The 21,584-nt window shown below is 41.1% G+C and overlaps 2 protein-coding genes across 4 annotated transcripts; one reads left to right on the forward strand and one right to left on the reverse strand.

The window, feature by feature from the left end:
• Nucleotides 1-1,395: 1,395 nt before the first annotated feature.
• On the reverse strand, nucleotides 1,396-13,150 carry r3hcc1l (R3H domain and coiled-coil containing 1-like). 2 transcript variants are annotated; one of them, XM_061769566.1, is made up of 8 exons: nucleotides 13,019-13,150; nucleotides 12,003-12,095; nucleotides 10,861-11,299; nucleotides 8,687-8,868; nucleotides 8,037-8,107; nucleotides 6,555-6,650; nucleotides 6,340-6,480; nucleotides 1,396-4,263 (listed from the first exon to the last, which is right to left on the reverse strand). In XM_061769566.1, the coding sequence occupies exons 3-8, from the start codon at nucleotides 11,278-11,280 to the stop codon at nucleotides 4,211-4,213; spliced, it is 963 nt and encodes a 320-aa protein (XP_061625550.1). In that variant the 5' UTR covers nucleotides 11,281-11,299; nucleotides 12,003-12,095; nucleotides 13,019-13,150; the 3' UTR covers nucleotides 1,396-4,210. The 2 variants fall into 2 exon arrangements, with proteins under 2 accessions (XP_061625550.1, XP_061625552.1); XM_061769568.1 differs by lacking the exon at nucleotides 12,003-12,095 and having other exon boundaries at nucleotides 13,019-13,108.
• On the forward strand, nucleotides 12,293-20,956 carry crtac1a (cartilage acidic protein 1a). Of its 2 annotated transcripts, none has more exons than XM_061769552.1 (14): nucleotides 12,293-12,422; nucleotides 13,038-13,246; nucleotides 14,048-14,244; nucleotides 16,301-16,437; nucleotides 16,522-16,678; nucleotides 16,752-16,886; nucleotides 17,321-17,457; nucleotides 17,536-17,672; nucleotides 18,212-18,294; nucleotides 18,462-18,562; nucleotides 18,635-18,803; nucleotides 20,379-20,524; nucleotides 20,596-20,635; nucleotides 20,716-20,956. In XM_061769552.1, the coding sequence occupies exons 2-14, from the start codon at nucleotides 13,047-13,049 to the stop codon at nucleotides 20,721-20,723; spliced, it is 1,647 nt and encodes a 548-aa protein (XP_061625536.1). In that variant the 5' UTR covers nucleotides 12,293-12,422; nucleotides 13,038-13,046; the 3' UTR covers nucleotides 20,724-20,956. The 2 variants fall into 2 exon arrangements, with proteins under 2 accessions (XP_061625536.1, XP_061625537.1); XM_061769553.1 differs by having other exon boundaries at nucleotides 12,417-12,551.
• The last annotated feature ends 628 nt before the right edge of the window (nucleotides 20,957-21,584 follow it).

Genomic DNA, 21,584 nt, shown 5'->3' on the forward strand with positions numbered 1-21,584 from the left:
GTTTACTAAAAAGTTGTTGTGTGGCTCTGTTTTTCCTTAATTGGCTCAATTTTCGGTATTAACGCTGATCTTAAACAAGGACTTTAACAAGCCCATAGAGTGAAATAAGAGTGGAAGTTTACACTACTGTTTGCTTACACGTCACAAAGATTCGTTTATGGGAGGAAACTTCTTTGTTTCCTTTATACTGTGTCCCATGTTTTATTTGCTACATAATGTAAAAATTCATGTGCAACACTGAGGACCAAGCCAGTCCTCTGGAACATCCATCATTTCCTGAGTGATGTTTGTGACTGCTTTTGAAGCATCCAGCTGGCTGCTCTGTGGTGTATGTAAAGAACCAGATTACGACTAAGGGTTTGGATTGCACACGATGATGATTCAGCTGCAGGAGAAACCTCTATTTGGCCAATTTATGAAATTTGGTCGATATATGCTTTAATTCCACAGAGCAAGTACAGTATATATTCACAGAGGCCTGGTCGCAACATGTTAAGAATAAAGTTAACCACCTGAAACAAAAACATGTTGGTGAATGGTATATGGGCAAGAACGTTTCATATATTTTATGATTAAGTTTAGAATAATGACAGACCTTAATATTATAGGAAGCCACCTTATTTCAGACTAGGTTTTACCTAAATTTACATAGTTAAAATACATGCCAGGAAACACCATCATTTTCACAACTGGTCGTTTTCAACATTGAAGTTATACTATGACCTATTGCATAAGATTTGTGCATGCTTGTGCCCAAACCAGTGGAACAATGCACTCCAGAAAATTGAGTCATGTCACAAATCCATCGTGGACATGCAGGACTGAAATCATTTCATGTAGGTTGGAGCTGGACATGTTATTTTCATGAAAGTCTTTTTTGGGAAAATGGCATCACCATTATTAAAGAGCAGGTGGCCGGAGAATGTCTATTATTACTTTATCAATATCCCTACTGCTGTTCCAGTTCATCAGTTAAAAGTTTGCTCGTCTTCCTCGACTTTTTGCTATTTGTGCTTTGATTTCTTACAAGCAGTATACAGTAGACATGTATGTATAACTTCTACATTAATTTCCCTTGCTAATGGATTAAAAAAAATTCTATTCAAAACTCTTATTTTTCCTCCATTCAGTCCATAACAGATCAACTGAAAAAAAGGCAACATGCCATGTGTCAAGTCTTAATATATAGCTATTGTGCAGTCTCATCCAGCAGACTATACTTAGGTTAAATAAAATGTTTTTCTCCTTCGCTTTGGGAAAAACAGAGTGCTAAGAAGACAAAAAGTAAATGTGCGTTCAGTTGATGTACGATGAGCAATGTGGTGTACATACAGTGTCATATTCACTCTGCGGGACAGCATAAAATGCATTCAATTGTAAGCGTGTGAAGCACCATAAACTCCAGATTCTTTACTTTTAATGAACAAACACCACCCCAAGCTCAACCTTGCGCAATGGTTGCGAAATCAGTGATTCACATTTCATGAAATACCAACAGAACTCACTTTTCATTCCCCTCAATATATTTACACAAGTCTGTCAGATACAGAGTCCTCAGTTCGTATAATCATGTTGCAGAAAACATTCACTTCAAGTGACGCCCAAGAGTCAATGTGAGGTTCCAGACACAAGAGATTATGTACAGTCCATTTTACAAGCCCAATTCCAATGAAGTTGGGACGTTGTGTTAAACAAACAAAACCAGAAGACAATGTTTTGCAAATCATGTTCAACCTATATTTAATTCAATACACTACAAAGACAAGATATTTAATGTTCAAACTTCTAAACTTGATTGTTTTTAGCAAATAATCATTAATTAATCATTAATTTTATGGCTGCAACACGTTCCCAAAAGCTGGGACAGGTGGCAAAAAAGACTGAGAAAGTTGAGGAATGCTCATCAAACACCTGTTTGGAACATCCCGCAGGTGAACAGGCTACAGGAAGTCCTCGAGTTACGACGTACTCGACCTATGACGTTTCGACTTTACGACACCCGTGCCTTGTCCGCCATTTTGTCCCCAGCACCATAGTGGCCAGTAGAACCTGCACATGCTTCCTCAGCAATAGCTCTCACAGCCTCCCCTCCTTCTTCTCCATCCACCTCTCAGCAGTAAATGGTAAGTACAGCATCTTATTTTGTTTATTTTAATGTATTTTAGTTTCTTTATATGAAGTATTTCGACATAAATTTCGACTTTAACGGTGAAATCCGACTTACACGGCAATCCGGGTTACGTCGCCAGCGTAGCAACGGAACTCGTTCGTAAATCGAGGACTTCCTGTAATTGGGAACAGGTCGGTGCCATGATTGGGTATAAAAGGAGCTTCCCTGAATTGCTCAGTCATTCACAAGCAAAGATGGGGCGACGTTCACCTCTTTGTGAACAAGTGCGTGAGAAAATAGTCAAACAGTTTAAGGACAATGTTCCTCAACGGACAATTGCAAAGAATTTAGGGATTTCATCATCCACGGTCCATAATATCATCAAAAGGTTCGGAGAATCTGTAGAAATCACTGCATGTAAGCGGCAAGGCCGAAAACCAACATTGAATGCCCGTGACCTTCGATCCCTCAGGTGGCACTGCATCAAAAACCGACATCAATGTGTAAAGGATATCACCACACGGGATCAGGAACACTTTAGAAAACCAACGTCAGTAAATACGGTTTGGCGTAAGTGCAACTTGAAACTCTACTATGCGAAGCAAAAGCCATTTATCAACAGCACGCAGAAACGCCGCCGGCTTCTCTGGGCCCGAGCTCATCTAAGATGGACTGATGAAAAGTGGAAAAGTGTTCTGTGGTCCGACGAGTCCACATTTCAAATTGTTTTTGGAAATTGCGGACGTCGTGTCCTCCGGGCCAAAGAGGAAAAGAAACATCCGGACTGTTATGGACACGAAGTTCAAAAGCCAGCATCTGTGATGGTATGGGGCTGTGTTAGTGCCAATGGCATGGGTAACTTACACATCTCTGAAGGCACCATTAATACCGAAAGGTACATACAGGTTTTGGAGAAACATATGCTGCCATCCAAGCAACGTCTTTTTCATGGACGCCCCTGCTTATTTCAGAAAGACAATGCCAAACCACATTCTGCACGTGCTACAACAGCATGGCTTCGTAGTAAAAGAGTGCGGGTACTAGACTGGCCTGCCTGCAGTCCAGACCTGTCTCCCATTGAAAATGTGTGGCGCATTATGAAGCGTAAAATATGACAACATAGACCCCGGACTGTTGAACAGCTGAAGCTGTACATGAAGTAAGAATGGGAAAGAATTCCACCTACAAAGCTTCAACAATTAAGTGTCCTCAGTTCCCAAACGCTTATTGAATGTTAAAAGAAAAGGTGATATAACAGAGTGGTAAACATGACCCTGTCACAGCTTTTTTGGAACGTGTTGCAGCCATAAAATTCTAAGTTAATGATTATTTGCTCAAAACAATCAAGTTTAGCAGTTCGAACATTAAATATCTTGTCTTTGTAGTGTATTCAATTAAATATAGGTTGAACATGATTTGCAAATCATTGTATTCTGTTTTTATTTATGTTTAACACAACGTCCCAACTTCATTGGAATTGGGGATATACCATTGCTCCCTCATTTTCAGCTAAAAATATGCTATATAGCATTTAAACCACAGGGTAGCCAAGCCTAGAGAGAAGAGACACAATTCAGTATCTACACTACTGGACAACACCAGCATCTACCCTGATGTGGACCACTTGTATGTATGCACACATGAAATCTGATATACATTTGAAAAGTAACAGTACAACTTACTTTGCAAATACAGTAAAATGCTCAGAAATGTTCAATATCGACATTTTAAAAATGTATTAGTCTGGCTTGACAAAAAATTGTTATGTACCTGTGTGCAACATCTGAATTGCAAAATTGTGACATAACATTTAATCTTGACTGAAAAGCATTAAATGGATGGTTGAGACATATTGTTCCTTAGAATGCTCAGCGAATTAATGATTTTTTTAAAAAGCTAGATTACCAAAAGAGTTTAGTACAAGCGAATGTTGAGGTCATCTCAAGGGTGTATCTGTCCCTGCATGAAAAAAAATCCCATGAATAGTCTACAAACTTCAGAGATGTAACACTGCACACTTGGATAAGGGTGGGACTCTATGTCTCCGGGTGTGGCCTGAAAGGAGTCAAGCGAATCAAAGCGGAAGAGTTTTCTCTCCAATCACCTTCCCTCCCAAGCATCTTCCCTCTGTTTGGCTGCCAGACGCTTTTGTTCTGAGGAAAAATCACAAAGGCAGTTAGGCTTACCTAAAAACAAAATACATTGCACTGGCATGATTTGTGACACCAAATCTGCATGGCTGCTTGTGCCACGCATAGATTCGAGCGAGACCATAAATATGACTTTGAACACAATGAGACGTGGCAGAAGTCTGGGGACAAAATGTTCAGGACATGATGCACTTCTACACTGGCTGCTAAAAAACACAGCAGGACATGCATACTAAGAACAAAGGAGCTTTTTTGCCTTCCAGGCTGGCAGTTCAGTGGACAGCCACTTGTGGTTTATTGTGCCTATATACTTACATTCCCTCTGCGAAGGGAAAGGCTGTTGCACTGATTATAGACTTGCTTTGAGCCACACAACAGTGGACAAAGAGCAACTTCATTTTGCCCCAAGTTGCAACGCCACTTTACACTTGATTTGCTAAGTGGGAGAAGAGCTCCCACTTGTGGTGAAAGCATGCAGATGCATGACGCAAGCGCTTGGTCAAAGCTTTTTTGCCTTGACATTAGTTATGGAATTTGTCGCCCTCTGGTGGGCTACTTACAGCAGTACAGTGCTCCCCTGCCAAAGCATGGTTTTCATTATTGATCGTTTTTTTTATGACTTTTTACATTGCAGACCTACGACCACTTCCATGTTAGTTTTAAAAAAGTTGAATACATCCACAAATTCGAATTTAGAGTTCCTTGCCTTCAGTGTAGTACCACTATGTCGCAAAATGTCAACTGGAACAAACGCAGCACGATGACGCTCCTTCAGTGCAGTACAGTACCACGTTTTGCCATTTTATATGTTGTTCCCACAGATCAGAAAGAATATATGCGTGATGGTATTGTTGTATGCGATTTATATAGGTTGCTGCTCCGTGTGTGCTGAAGTAGCAGTTGTTTGAAAGTTTTTCAGTATTTACCTTAATTTCTCTATTTGGGGAGCACTGTATGAACAAGACAGTGCTCAGTGTTTAAGTATATGTTTCTTAATAAGTTGAAAACAAGTGGGTCTCTCTAGATTCATCAGGTCTCACAGATTTTCACCTATTTCGGGTGTATTTGGAACACATTCTCGTGATAAACAGTGGTCCACCACTGTAGTATGGTACATAAAGTGATGCTGATGGTATCACGAAGAATGCTTACTTCTGCTATTAGAAATGCAATGGAAAAGACAGCACTACAGTAAAATGTATGCACACGAAGCACTGCATGTCCGCTAATGTTACTCTGTTAAAAAAAAAAATTTTACCTGTTAAGAGATAGTCAATAGGGTAAAAATTTCTGTAGTGTCAAAGTAAGGTAACTTGATTATTATTTTTTATAACTTTTGAATGATTCTGACACCAAATGCTGCTAAATACAAAATGCACACACGCACGCGCGCGCACATACACACACAATTTACTTATTTATTTTTGTCTGGTCTTTTCTGCCTTATATTATGTTTAATTAAACCATGTAGCCAACAAGATGCGTTCTACCGACGGGAGGTTTGGCCATTTTCAGAGAAGCATTTTCTCTTCTGGCTCAGCTCCCAAAGAAGAGATGCTTACCTGCCTAATTTTATGTGTTCGTTCTATCACAAAAAAATATATAATTTTAGCCAACTCTTCCTGCTCAAAAGACCAGTGTTTATTAAACTGGAAGTGACAAAAAGATGTACAATCTGGACTGCTGTAAAAATCGCCGGTACCCCCCCCCTTACTGACCCTTGAGGACTTGCACGCTGCCAGAACTAAGACAAGAGCATGCAAAATCCTCTTAGACACTCCACATGCTGGTCACCACCTCTTCCGGCTCCTTCACTCAGGTAGGCGCTACCGATCAATGCAAACTAAAACAAGCAGACAGTCCTACAGCTTCTTTCCTCTTGCCATTAAATTGCTAGTCTAAGGGTCTCTCCATAGTGTGTTTTTATGTCTCAACAGTATTTTTGGTCAAAATGGCTGATGATTGGCGCACTAGAGCGGCTCCTATTACCGGAGACAAATTCCCTGTGTGTTTTTAACATACTTGGCAAATAAAGCCAATGTACATGGAGCTGTGTACTGTACTCAGTTTTTGATCTACCTTTGGCCTCCTGCAGCTTCCTCTTCTCTGCCTCCCGCTGCTCCTTTGTCACGTTGCTCTTCACACCGAGGGCGCCGATCACAAGCCTGCGAGCCAGAGATGCGCTGGTTTGAGGTCTCTCCTTCACAGGCAGGGCAGATTCTGAAGATGGGAGAAAGATACGCATCTTCCATGACAGAAGAAAACCAATATAAATCAGAGTATCGTATATCTACCAGAGCAGCTACGAGCTGCGGCCTTCGTCTCTGAAGTTGATTTGGAGAGGGGTCGCATCTTCATCAGTGGATGCTTGGATCTTAATGCCTCACGGGCTACAATAAAAGACAAGAGTAAAAGCAACCATATGGAGCAATTTTACCTTTAAATGACACGTTTTGTTTACACTGCCTGGTAACAAGGCGAATAGCATCTCTTGTTGTCATGGTGACCTGACAGGAAGAGGAACTGATCACCTACTCTAGTGGCGTATCATTTTCCTGGAGATTCCCCGGACACAGTTCATGTTAAGATACCTGAGCACATAGTATATGAGATGGCCTTTTCAAATATTTGAAGAGAACACAACATGACAGACTCAGGGAATAACTTTAAGAACTTGAATACGGGTGTATAAAGTTGATCAATGATCAGTCTTTATTTCATTTTTATAATTTCATTTCACTTGCCTCAGCCTAGATCAGCTTGTCAAAAAAAAAAACGTGTTTGTTGTTGTTGAACTCTATTTTACGCTATTCAATCTTCATAACGGTGGAGGGAACCCATGTTCATAAGAAAATAGAATTAAATACTTCCTTAACATTGACTCAATAAGAACTGCAGTTTTGTGCAGTTACTGTATGGCTACAATGGCAATATAACAGGAGATGTTACTGTGTTCATAATTAACCACTCACATTAAAACTCATGTTAAATGGGAGTCAGCAGACACTCGCCACCATTTAAAGTGCATCTGATTATCTCAAAATAAAGTTCAGCTGTTCTAGTAGGCTTTTGCTTACATTTTTCTAGTTGCAGCTTACAGCACAAGCCATGATCCGCAGCGCTCCGACAGTGTCAGATGGATCTTATTGTTCAAAGGTATCAGCCAGAAGAAGGCGACACAAGAATTTCAAAGGCATTAAACATACCAAGGAACACAGTGCCGAAAGGCGTCATCAAGTGGGGAAAAAGTGACATTACAAAGACCTGGACCTCCATTCAAACTGGTTAGAGTGTCAGCCTCACAGTTCTGAGGACCCGGGTTCAATCCCCGGCCCCGCCTGTGTGGAGTTTGCATGTTCTCCCCGTGCCTGCGTGGGTTTTCTCCGGGCACTCCGGTTTCCTCCCACATCCCAAAAACATGCATTAATTGGAGACTCTAAATTGCCCGTAGGCATGACTGTGAGTGTGAATGGTTGTTTGTTTCTATGTGCCCTGAGATTGGCTAGCAACCAGTTCAGGGTGTACCCCGCCTCCTGCCCGATGACAGCTGGGATAGGCTCCAGCACGCCCGCGACCCTAGTAAGGAGAAGCGGCTCAGAAAATGGATGGATGGAGTTGTACAGGTTATAGGTCACATTAATGGTGATAATTTTTTGGAAATCATTTATCTAGGTCTCTTTGTTTTAGTCAAGAAAAATACTGGCATTTAAACAGAAGTGCATACTTTGTATGTCCTCTGTAAGTGGTTTCCTCTGAACCACTTGCGCTTGACTTACCTGCAGTTGGGCTTGCAAAAAGACCTAGAGCGTGTGCATCGTCAATCCACTTGATATCAAAGTCTCTCTGTCTGAAAAGACAATGAAGAAAAGTGTGTAAAGAAAAAAGCAAACAAAAAAAACATACTTGCAGTCAATGGCTGACCCATAGCACTGCTGATCAGCATTTAGCAAGTCAGAAAATAATTGCGATATTGCATTATTCTCCAGCTTGTTTGAGCTTCACTGGACACCAAGTACTAAAATAATGTTCAGCATTTATACACACTGTCACATAAGTTTCGTGCATATGTTTATTATTGTCAGAATAACTTACAGAGGAGAAGCCACAGCAGTGAGAAGTGTTTTTCATGTTTTGTGGTTGTCTTACTGAGCGAGAGAGGGGTAAAAGCTCTCAGTTTGATTCATTTCAAACTACAATAATAATTATTACCTTAAATTATTACCTCACTGACAGTGCTCTCTGTTTATTAATAACACATTCACTGCCATTGACAGCTTTAGAAGTCAAACATCTATGTTAACTGGGAAGGCTGGTAGTGAATGAGTTGAGGAAGAATGTTTGATACAGCTCTTGTACTGGCGTTTATCATGCAAGTGTACCTAATGTTGTGTGGACAGCGAGCGTAAATATTGTGAAATTTACGTACTGGTATCCTTGAAATAACTTGACAAGATCCTCTGTTTTAAACTCAGGAGGAATATCGTAGATCTCAATGATGTGAGAGAGGTCTTCCTCACACTGGTCCATGTCGTCATCAAATTGCTCCATGTTGTAATAATCAAATCTGGCCTCCTGGATTGACTTCTTTCGACCTTCACTCAAAGACAGCTGTTGAAAAAAGGAAATTACAGCAGATGGATAAAGGAATCCAAACGCGACAGTGACAACTATTTTAATTTCCTTTTTATGGCCTAGTGATCCTTAATTATTTGAGTAAAACATAAGTGTTGCTCTTGTCTAGGTGCTTATAAAACAATGAAATAGTGTAGCAATAGCAATAGTTACAGTAGAGGTTCTATTTGAAGATTAGCCGAAGTAAAACAGAATATATGTGCATGAATGAGAGGGGTAGTGGGGGAAGAGTGAGGCTACAGGGAGAAGAGACAGCAAGGGTGGAGGACTTTAAATACTTGGGGTCAACCGTCCAGAGCAATGGTGAGTGTGGTCAGGAAGTGAAGTAACGGGTCCAAGCACGTTGGAACGGGTGGAGGAAGGTGTCAGGTGTGTTATGTGACAGAAGAGTCTCTGCTAGGATGAAGGGCAAAGTTTATAAAACAGTGTTGAGGCCAGCCATGATGTACGGATTAGAGACAGTGGCACTGAAGAGACAACAGGAAGCAGAGTTGGAGGTGGCGGAAATGAAGATGTTGAGGTTCTAACGGGACAAGACGAAAGGAAAAGAAGAAGAAGACAGTAGAGGTTCTATTGAGGTTCATTGTTGATGCCCTTGCTAAATCGTGGATTTTTAAACAATCGCTTATGTGATTTTACCGGCATGTCTCAATTTAGAGTTGAGCGCCTTAAGTGTGGTACCATGTTTTGCCACAACATGCCGGGCAGCACTGCGATCTACTGGAAGAGATGCAGCATAATAAGAAGCAAGAAGAAGCATAGAATGTCCCCAAACCCCCAAGTTTCAGTAATATGTATCGTTCTCACAGAGCAGAGAATACATGCATGTGAGTATTGTTGTATACTCAGTGTGTTAAAGTAACAGTTGTTTGAAGTGTTATGATTCCCCAAATATCTATGCAAATTTACCCTGTCTACGGCATTACACAATATATGTTAGCATTAAGCCAGTGGACTTTGATTAGACAAACTTATATAGTTCAGTGTTTAAACATCCAGTGTAAAAATTCTCTTTTGTTTTGTGTGTCAGTTTTACAGTAAAGTTCAACTGGGAGTGACAAATAAACAGCTTAAAGCAAGCATGCTCAGCCTCTTATTTGGAGAACTGTGTGAGAAGTGAAAATAGGCACTAAGGAATACCTGCAAACAAGGGTCAGCAGCATGGTGCCCGCGGTCATCAGGTTGCCCTCAAGGACCGCCTATTCTAACAATAACTTAACAGTGAAATTAAATTCCAGATAAAATGATTAAATCCATCCATCCATCCATTTTCTGAGCCGCTTCTCCTCACTAGGGTCGCGGGCGTGCTGGAGCCTATCCCAGCTGTCATCGGGCAGGAGGCGGGGTACACCCTGAACTGGTTGCCAGCCAATCGCAGGGTACATACAAACAAACAACCATTCGCACTCACAGTCACGCCTACGGGCAATTAAGAGTCTTCAATTAATGCATCTTTTTGGGATGTGGGAGGAAACCGGAGTGCCCGGAGAAAACCCACGCAGGCACGGGGAGAACATGCAAACTCCACACAGGCGGGGCCGGGGATTGAACCCGGGTCCTCAGAACTGTGAGGCTGACGCCCTAACCAGTCTCCACCGTGCCGCCCAATGATTAAATCATTAACATACGCTGTTCATGTTAATGATTTCACATCTTCACAATTTGTAGTTTGAATTATGTATCAAACCTTCACACAAAAATGTTGGCGAGACCTGCTTTCAAAAGTATGTTTAAATAAGTTAAAGTGAGTTTAAAATATATGAGAGGACTAAAACTATTTTTGGGAAATTTTTTAATATGGTCGCTATTCGCCTATTACAGGTGGCTGGAACATGTTCTTCCTGATAAACAGGAGTTCACTGTAAAATAATTTCACAGCACCGCAGTTGAGTTGACTGTCTTTTATAGGGAACATTTTACCCCAACCACAATGTGTTCTAACTGCATTTGTTTTAGTTAAATACCTACCTCTTCAAGCTGCCGTTGAATGAGACAATCTCCATCGTCATTAAATAAGGTGTCCCAACTGTCCTCTTGTGCTTTTTCGTCATGACAGGATGCATCGGTAACATCTGCCGAGTCGAGCTGTCCATTGTTCTTCAACTCTGGACCCTGTCCATTCTGCATCTCGTCTCCATCCACTGCTCCAGGAGCCAGCTCAGCTCCTGCTCCTACTCCTACTGTTCTGTCCTTGTTTTTGGCATTCTTTCGAGCCTTGTCCGTGTAGCGAGGCCTGGGTCTTGGTTTTACCGCTCCTTCAATGTGGGGTTTGTCTTTCGGTGTGTTGAGTCGTTTCTTTTGCACGTAAAGCGCCTGGTTTGGCTTCTTGGACTGAGATGTGGTCGGTGTGTCTGAAGCACTCTCGTTCTTTGGTTGTTCCGTTTCCATTGTAATTTTATCAATGTATCTAGAACAAAGCGGCACGGGGCGGGGGGTTAAAATACCATAATTAATATACAATATTGATTAATTTGTCCAGTGAAAACCTCTGACCATGGCTAAGACGTAAAAACGTGATACATCTTGCTATGTGCAAGTTAGGCTAGCTAGCAGAATTACTGTAAACGTTATGAGGATTCCCACATAATTTCTGAGCCGGACACGCCCTACTCCAACATGATTGGCTCCTGCTTGGCGGAAGGGCAGGCAGATGACCGTCCCAAATATGTATCACATTTGTACGAAATAAAAACAAAGAAGTGTGTTATGGTTAGGTTGGGGCTTAAGGTGGTTTAGGATGGGTTAAGGTTAGGATTGGGGTGGGTTAGGGTTAGTGTGAAACATTAACGCAGCCACACTTAAGTCACAGTTGTTTCGCGTCTAGAAGCAGTAGGGCACGTTCTACAGGGATACGACAACCAATCATAGTGCAGCGCCGCGTGTCCTGGAGCCAATAACATTGGAGCAGGGCGTGTCCTGCCTAGAAACTAAGTGGGAATTAAATGACGCCACTGGTACGACTAGCTAAACCTAGCAAGGTAACTTTTCATTCATCGAGGTTGCAATGAAAAGGACACGAGTGAGAAAAAAAATCACTACTGTAATCCTCAGTTCTATTCTTCCCTTTTCAATCAAAGTATAAGGCTGGAAAGTGTTACTTAAAAACCTACCCGTGTTTTGATGAGAATCAGATTTTGACGCAGGACAAACGCACCAGTTAGCTTCGAAACGCAAAGCATTGTGGGAAGTGGAGTTCCTCTAACCTGTTATGAAACATGGAGAGGCTTGGTAGATGATGTGATCTCATATCTCAATTTTGTTGAATACATTTTCTAATAAAACATCTCTTGTGCCGAAAGTCATCAGCGTGATGTCGAATAGTAACAAATCATTATTTTCTAAGCGTTTACATTATCTATGTGACTTGCACTCGTCAGCCATTGGATAATATCCTGAAAGCTGATTGGCTAACACGTTCCACATGTTCCACTGTTTCCTAAAGCTTTTGTAATACTGTCGAATCGCTCACAGCATCGTCGCTGCAGTTTTCAATTATCGGCTTCATCTCCATTCACTGATAGAACTGCCAGGTAAGGCAGTAGTACCACATGTGTCAGGTGTTTTTTTTTTTTTGCTTTTATTAAATGCATGACTGTTCCTTGGGCAAAAATGAAGATTCTTTATGCATGCACATGTAATTTGCTCTCACTAAAGCATAGGTGGGTAGTAGCCAAAAAATTGTACTTAAGAGAACACCACTACTTTTGAAAAATATGACTCAGGTAAAAAGTATTCCTCCACAGAGTAGATAAGTACTCAGTGAAAATAAATACTCACGGAGCAAACATATTAAAGCAAGCTAACCAACTAAATTATTCCCTTTTCGTTTTTCTTCCTCAAGGTGCTTTGTTAAAGTTTTTGTTCAAATCACAGAATTGAAAATGTATGTAAAGTTAAAAGGATCTCTAGATAACAAGTTCTTTTATAAAAGATACATACAGTATATAGATCCACTGTGCAATCTTGTGTGTATGTGGATGCAGATTCACCATGGTTTATGGGTCCCTGATCGTTTTTGTGCGACTAGGAAGCGGGACGCACATCAAACGAGATCCCTGTTCAACTCTCTTCCCCCTTATTTAATACGAGCTAATGATCACGTACAATATATCGTCATAAAACATACCTTCTCTTTGTATCTCCAGGATTCCGAGATGATGAGAGTTACAGGATTGTTGGTCCTCCTGATCGGACTCTGGAAACAATCCCACTCCCAGAGAAGTAAACCAGTGTTCCAGGAAGTTACACAGACCCTCCTTCCTCCTGACAGGATGCACAATCCAACACAGCTCAACTATGGAATGGCAGTAACAGATGTAGATGGTGATGGCGATCTCGAAGTAGTGGTGGCCGGGTAAGTGAAAGGGGTTTGAAACTGAAAGGCCGAATGCTGAATACAGGAAGTCCTCGAGTTACGACGCACTCGACCTACGACGTTTCGACTATACGACGCCCGTGCCTCGTCCGCCATTTTGTCCCCAGCACCATAGTGTTTCTGCTTAGCTAGTGCATAGTGCTTGTCTGTATTTGTGCGCCGGGAGTATCTTTGCCTTTTTCGCACTCCCTTTTTCACACTCTCAGCAGTAATGGTAAGTACAGCATCTTATTTTTTTATTTTAAAAAGGTTTATACAAAGTGTTAACCTTTCAGACGCAGGGGAGAAGCCTTCTCCAGGGCCGAGGTTGTCCTCCTCGGGGTTAACTCCCTTCTCTCGTTGCACAGCTGAGCTGGGTGGCGGCAAGAATAAAGGCACGAAGCACCGATTTGCTGCTTTAATGGCTTTATTAGCTCCTCTGCACAGTCAACGTCAACGGGTCCTCCGCTAATCGCTACTCTTCCCCGGTCGCCGTCACTACACTTGCCACTGTACACACTCGCACCTGCGCGCACTCCTTCCTCCTTCACAGTCCCGTCTCACTCACACATCGACGCACACGCCCACACACACTGAGCTTGCTGTCACAATCACGTGGGACAATACCCATAACAGAAGTATTTCGACGTACATTTCGACTTTAACGGTGTAATCCGACTTAACGCGGAAATTCGGGTTACGTCGCCAGCGTAGGAACGGAACTCGTTCGTAAATCGAGGACTTCCTGTAATGACAAGGTATCTGTGTCTGGATTCTTCACGTTTGTCATTCTATCTACAGATACAACGGGCCTAACCTGGTGTTGAAATATGACCGCACACAGAATAAACTGGTAAACGTTGCTGTGGATGACAGTACCTCGCCATATTACGCTCTAAGGGATGTAGCTGGGAACGCTATTGGTGTCACAGCCTGTGATGTGGATGGAGATGGACGGGAGGAAATCTACTTCCTCAACACAAATAATGCCTACTCTGGTAATTATTAATCATCCATTTTCTATCGGGCTTGTCCTCATTAGGGTCGTGGGTGAGCTGTGGCCTATTACATCTGACTTTTGGGTGAAAGGCGGGGTACACCCCGGACTGTTCGCCAGCCAATAGCACGACACATCCACAACCATTCACACTTATGGACAATATAGTGCTCAAGGGCCACATTTTAAAAATTAACAGATGGGTCAGTTCATTTGTAGATCAGGTACAAAAAAAAGTAAAAATTTGTATGTAATATATTTAAAATAGTTTATTTTAATAAAATCATTCATGCTTTCTATTATACTATTTATAACTAATTTGTTTTTATTTGTTAAAAATATTTAATAAAATAAATGTAAAGAAAAGATTAATTGTACAATATATGACTTTTTTACTACTATTTGTGATTTGTTTCCAATAAATAAATATATAAATACATTGTTTAATTAGATAAATGAATGAAAAATAGATAAAATAAATAAATACATAATAATTAACCAATTTTTGGGAAATACCCCCTTCTACCTCGAAGAGCTACTCACATCCCATTCCTCCTCCTCCGCTTTAGACAGGCCAACCTTCTCCAGCCTCTGAAGACCAGGTTTTGTTCAGTGGGTGACCGAGGCTTCTGCTCTGCCGCTTCCTGTCTGTGGAATGCTCATCTAAGGCAGGAGTGTCAGTCATTTTTTGTCACGGGCCACATTGTTGGTACAGTTTCCCTCAGAGGGCCGTTATGACCGTGAAACCATATAAATGTTTCATCGCCTGGTCATCGTATTTTATATATATACACACCAAAATGATGGATATCTAGTTTTCAAATCAGAAGTCAAGGATAATAATTGGTATTACTGTAAAAAGGTGTTTGGTAACAAAAAAAAGCTTGCAATATTTCAACGTTATTATTTATTACAATGTGAAATTTTGCTCCAGATTTTAGCAAGAATCATGGAAGTTGACGTACGTGATTTGCTTTCGCCGGCCGCATGAAATAATGTGGCGGGCCGATGTGGCCCCCGGGCTGCGAGATTGACATGCCTGATATTTGGTTTTATCATATCCACTTGATACTCTTTGCATCTGAGAGGCATTGCTTGAGGATTAATTTGTTTCTGTTTGACTCCAAATTGATTCCATTAGCCAGACGAAATCACTGCGTGGGCCACTTCCGGTCCGCGGGTTGGAGATTGACATGTCTGATCTAAGAGCACCACAGACTGTGAATGCTTTTACTAAAGACTTGAAAACGGACCTTTGTTGTTCTTTGTTTTTATGTGAAGTCACTGATGGTGTAGTGGTGCACTCGCCTGACTTTGGTGCGGGCAGCGTGGGATCAGTTCCCACTCAGTGACGGTGTGAATGTGAGTGTGAATGGTTGTCCGTGTCTATATGTTCCCTGTGACTGATTGGCGACCAGTTCAGGGTGTAGTCCGCCTTTCGCCCGAAGTCAGCTGGGATAGGCTCCAGCGCCCCGCGACCCTAACCAGGATAAGTGGTGTTGAAAATGGATGGATGGATGGATGTTTTTATGTGGCCATTGTTTCTGGTATTATTATTTTTTTATATATTTCCTTGCATTATTTAGATGTACCATAGTTCCAAGTATTATCTCTTTTAATGTTGCACTGTAGCACTTTGAGATCCTTTGTTTGATACAAAGTGTGTTATAAACCGAATTGATGATGATGATGATGATTGTTAAGAATTAAAAAAATATATATTACAGCACACTTTGTAATGTAAATACTCGGTATGCTAGATTAAAGAACGGAGCAGGCCGTATGTGGCCCGTTCACAATATTTTTTCCACTTGGATTTTGAGGCTTCAATGAACCTAACATAATGTGTCTTTGGAATGCGGGAGAAGCCAGAGTACCTGTGCGCATGCACAGGGAAAATCCACAAAAAAAACATCCAATCCTAATTTTAGTGCAGAACCTCACATCTTTGAGGTAGATGTGTTGATCACTAGACCGTGTGACATTTATAATTATTCATATGTGTTGGTATTATTATGATTTCAGTATGCAAAAAATGATGTTAAATGACATTGCAGGACGGGCCACTTACTTCGACAAGCTCTTCAAGTTTCGTAATGGTCGCTTTGAGGATCTGCTCAGTGATGAGCTCAACGTGCGCCGTGCCGTCGCTAACCGCATGGCGGGACGATCTGTGGCATGCATTGACAGAAAGGTTCGTGACGCTCCACATCCCACCTTTTCTCCTGATCTTTAAGGACTTACTTTCAAAGCATCCCTGGCTCTCACGTTTCTTTAGGGAACAGGCCGCTACTCAGTCTACGTGGCAAACTACGCCAGCGGCAACATCGGACCCCACGCTCTCTTAGAGATGGACGTGGCTGCCAGTGATGTGGCAAATGGCATTATCGCGCTGTCTGATGTTGCTGCCACAGCTGGAGTAAACAAGCTCACAGGTCGAATGAATGTGTGCTCTTTTACAATTGGGAGTGTGAGAAAATTTTTACTCACAGTTTCCTTTTGATGCAGGTGGACGCGGGGTTGCGGTTGGACCCATCGTCAGTGATACGAGGTCCGATGTTTTCTGTGACAATGAAAGAGGACCCAACTTCCTGTTCATGAACAATGGAGATGGAACTTTTGTTGACATCGCCAGGCGGGCAGGTGAGAAAAACAGAAAGGAAGGTTGCCTTTGAGTGCAACTTAATTACATCTTAATAGTGACACCTCCATAAGCAGCAGGGTAACCTGTGGGGAGTTTGCATGTTCGCCCATGCTTGCTTGGGTTTTCTCAAGGTAAAAGGTCTTCCTCCCACATTCCAAAAACATGCATGTTAGTTAATGAGTGTGAATGGTTGTTTTGTCTAAATGTGGCCTGCGAGTGGCTGGCGACCAGTCCAGGGTGTACCCCTCCTCTCACCCATTCAGCTGAGATAGGCACCAGCTCACCCACAATCGAAATGAGGACAAGTGGTATTGAAAATTGATGGATGCTTGCATGGATGGATAAATAACACCTCCGAGGATTAAGACCAATGTTGTCTTGGCAAGAAATTTGATGAATGTATTATAGCTAAACTCTGTGTTTACCCGTAAAGGTGTGGAGGACCAATACCAACATGGTAGAGGAGTAGCACTGGCTGATTTCAACGGCGATGGAAAGACAGACATTGTCTACGGCAACTGGAACGGCCCCCACAGGCTTTACCTACAGGGTAGCAACTCTAATTTCAGGGTGAGTAAGGAGCATAGCACAGTGGGGTTAGATCAAAAGTCTAAAAAGTGCTGAGCCTGGCAAATGTCCTCTTTGCAGAATATTGCGACTACAGGATTTGCAACCCCCTCCCCGATTCGCACAGTTATTGCAGCTGATTTTGACAATGACAGGCAACTTGAGGTGTTTTTCAACAATATTGCCTACAGAGGCAATGCTCCCAACAGGCTCTTCAGGTGAGTACAAGTATTCAAGAAAAGGGGTATGCAACATTTAGCAATTAACTATACAAAACTGCCTCACAGTTCTGAAGACCGGGGTTCAAATCCCGGCCCCGCCTGTGTGGAGTTTGCATGTTCTCCCAATGCCTGCGTGTGTTTTCTCCGGTTTCCTCCCACATCCCTAAAACATGCATGGTAGGTTGATTAAAGAATCTAAATTGTCCGTAAGAGTGAATGGGAGTGCGAATGGTTGTTTGTTTCTATGTGCCCTGCGATTGGGTGGCGACCAGTTCAGGGTGTACCCCGCCTCTCGCCCGAAGAAAGCTGGGATAGGCACCAGCATGCCCGAAACCCTCGTGAGGACAAGCAGTACAGAAAATGAATGAGAAAGAATACAGAACAGGGCAAAGAGACATTAAAAAGTTAAAAAATGTCAGATTATCAGCAACATTGTCAATAGTTTTTGCAGGTGAATCAGTTCTATTCAGTAGGCGGTAACAATACAATTTAATGCCATATCAATATTGTTCCACCCCTGCTGTGTGTGTTTGCAGGGTGTCGAGAAGAGCTAATGCTGACCCTTTAATCCAGGAGCTTAATGTGGGAGACGCTGCAGAGCCTCAAGGCAGAGGAACGGGTCAGAACACAATATTACCAGGCCACATATTGTATTTTTGCCATATTGGTGCTAGTAGCTTGCTGTCTGGTTAGATGAGATTTTCAGTGCATGAGCTGCTCATCACAAACACAGGGAGGTTGTTGTCTGGGTCAGCGCAGTGAAAGGTCTTTGCCTTTTTTCAACAGGCGGCACTGTGACTGATGTGGATGGAGACGGGCAGTTGGACCTTCTGCTGGCACACGGAGAGAGTGCAGCGCAACCAATCTCTGTCTTCAAAGTCACACAGGTGTGCGAGTGTTTGGCTTATGATAGACTCACTCGGTCCGTCATGATACTGACCTATCACCACGGTTGTCAGGGCTCAACAAATAAGTGGCTTCGAGTCATTCCTCGCACCCAGTTTGGCTCGTATGCGCGAGGTGCTAAGGTAACAGTGTTCACCAAGACGAGTGGAGCTCATATGCGCATCATTGACGGAGGATCTGGGTACCTGTGTGAGATGGAACCTGTTGCCCACTTTGGATTAGGTAACTATGCAGTAACGTTTTACAACAAAGGTGTCAAACTCAAGGCCCAGGGACCAGATCTGGCCCACCACGTAATTTAATATGGCCCATGAAAATAAATCACGTGCATCGACTTGATGTTTATTGCTAAATACCAAAATTTCAACTTGCCTGAACCTTAAATAATGTTGAGCATTGCAAGCCTTTTTTGTCCCCATTCCTTTTAAAATAAATCGAATTATAGTTGAACAGTTTGTATTGTGATTTGATTTCAAAACTAGTTATCCACCAATTTGTTGTGTATTTGCAGTAGTTTGAGGTTTACAGTAGGGCTGCAACTAATGATTCATTGATGAATCGGATACATTTTTGAATTTCCCTACCTTTATTAAATCACAGAACATATATTTTAAATGACTGCAAAAAATGAACAAACAAAAAACTGATTATGATTCAGTTCCTGCTTTGGTCCATCAAAGAATGAGCAAAAAAGTTCATAGTTGTTTTCCAAAGTAAAAGGCGATGTTTGCAAATGTCTTATTTTGACTGGAGTATAGAAGTCTGAGAATAGTTACTGTTGAGAGGCTGAAATTCCAAGGATTTGGACAATTTTTATTTAAACAAGATCTTTAAACGATTAATCAAGTATTGAAATAGTTGTCATTTAATTTGACAATCGATTAATTGATTAATTGTTGCATCTCTAATTTACAGTATATGATTTAATATATAATTTCACAGTCATAACGGCCCTCTAAGGGAAACCATAACTACGATGTGGCCCGCAACAAAAATGAATTTGACAATAATGCAGATTCAACAAAGACCATTTTAATTCTGTTTACTGAACCATAAAAGCGATTCAGCGTAAAGTTGTAAAACAGATGAATTTATAATACAACAGTAAAAGGACCAAAAAAAGGCAGTTTTTACGGCAATATGTGAAAAATACAATAGACAATAAAATAAACTACAAATTATGCAGGTAAAACGGAACTTTAAATAAACGATGTACAGTGTATATTAGTTTAACGTAGCTTAGTATAGCATGGCTTAGCAACTCAACCGGAAGCATAGTTGAATTTCATTTCTAGAGTTCACTTAAAAATCTGTTTCGTACAAAAAGAAAACATAATGAAATAATGAATCCACAAATACTCTTAATCATTTGACTTTTTAGTACAGTAGTTGCAAGCACTGTAAGAGAAACATTATCTTTAAGCTCACCCAGCCTTAGAATCAGCATTTATCCGAATGCATAACAAAAAAATCTCATCTAAAAATGTGTCTAAGATTACTTGGGAGGTTGTGTGCTAGTCTCATCGTGTCAAAATACTCCTAAATGCCAAACGTTCCTTATTATTTACAAAATAGAAACGAAAAACCCTTTAAAATTATAAATGAATGGGATCTTGTGGAGTTAATGGCCTCTTTGCAATAGTGCATACAAACAAACAAGGTGTAATTGATCTGTTTTGCTCTCCTCAAAAAAAGCTGTAAATGTTTTTAGATTAAAGTTCCCTGTATTTTGACATGTATTATACATTAATTGGTTAATATTTTTGTGTTTGACATTGTGGTGATGATTTTTTTTAGGAAACGATGATGTTTCTGTGCTGGAGGTCTCTTGGCCTGCTGGTAACTTCATCACCCGTATCCTTCAGCCTGGCGAAATGAAATCAGTGGTGGAAGTACCATTTCCCAGGGAGAGAGAAATGTCCATGCTTGACAGTGACACAGAGGTATGCATTACAGTTTGCGATTCACTGTGTCTTTCTTTAAAATGTAAATAAATCTATCTTTTGTTTTCCAGTGTGGTAAAGGCTTTACTGTGATGAACGGCCGCTGCACAGGTAAGCCTTTATTTCAAAGGTAAATTAAGGTATTAAGATAAGTTTTTCTTTACTTTTCTTTTATGTTAATGTTTCTACAGGCATCTGAGGACATGTTCGTCTAATCCAACTTCGAAAAAAAGCGATTATTTTTCAAACGTTGCTTTGCTGAGCCTTGTTTTATTGCCTGACTCTGAGTGTGATGAGTAATCTTTTTGTTTAGTTTTTTTTTTATTATTATTCTATTGCAGTTAAAACTCCCATAGTTCACTAAAAATGCTTATTAATGCCTTTCTTCCATTCTGTCGTTACAATCTCCTGAAATAAAATGTTTACAATCAACCTACTGGATGATTGTCATTTCATGATTGAATGCCTTATTACAGTTAGTGATAAGTGAGACAACTTGTGTTGACCTTACCTGATGTTTACCTCCTCCCATGCTTTCTTGCTACCCTCCATCTCATTGTAGCAAAGTGAACTTGGCGTGTCAAAGTTCTACCATCCTGAACAAGCTACATAAAGGCAAGACTCATGTACGCAAATGCCTTGTTAATTTGGTTCCATGATTACTCAAATGTTAATTATAACAGTAATTCTTGGCATAAAAGGAGTACCGATAGCACACACAAAAATAGTTCTTCATAGATGTATCAGGGAGAGTAGTGTCAAATGTATTTTTTTAATTTGTCCAACATAATGTGAAATATTTCATTTCTTATTCATTTTGCTCTCCACCAACTTCAGAGGAAATAATGGCTGATTCCTCTTCTCAAAGTTCCAGTCTAAAAGTCACTGTTATTGTCAGACATGTTCCATTTAGAATTCAGTCAATATATCAAACTTATAATTGAGTGCTAATGGAACAAGTAAAACAGTTAAGTCACATGTTTTGAGATCCTAGAATAGTCAAACACACTTAAAAATGTAAGGAAAATGTCAGTCATTAAACTGCAGAAAAGAGCAGCTT

This window comes from Phyllopteryx taeniolatus, chromosome 4, assembly GCF_024500385.1.
Source record: "Phyllopteryx taeniolatus isolate TA_2022b chromosome 4, UOR_Ptae_1.2, whole genome shotgun sequence".
Taxonomy (NCBI): domain Eukaryota; kingdom Metazoa; phylum Chordata; class Actinopteri; order Syngnathiformes; family Syngnathidae; genus Phyllopteryx; species Phyllopteryx taeniolatus.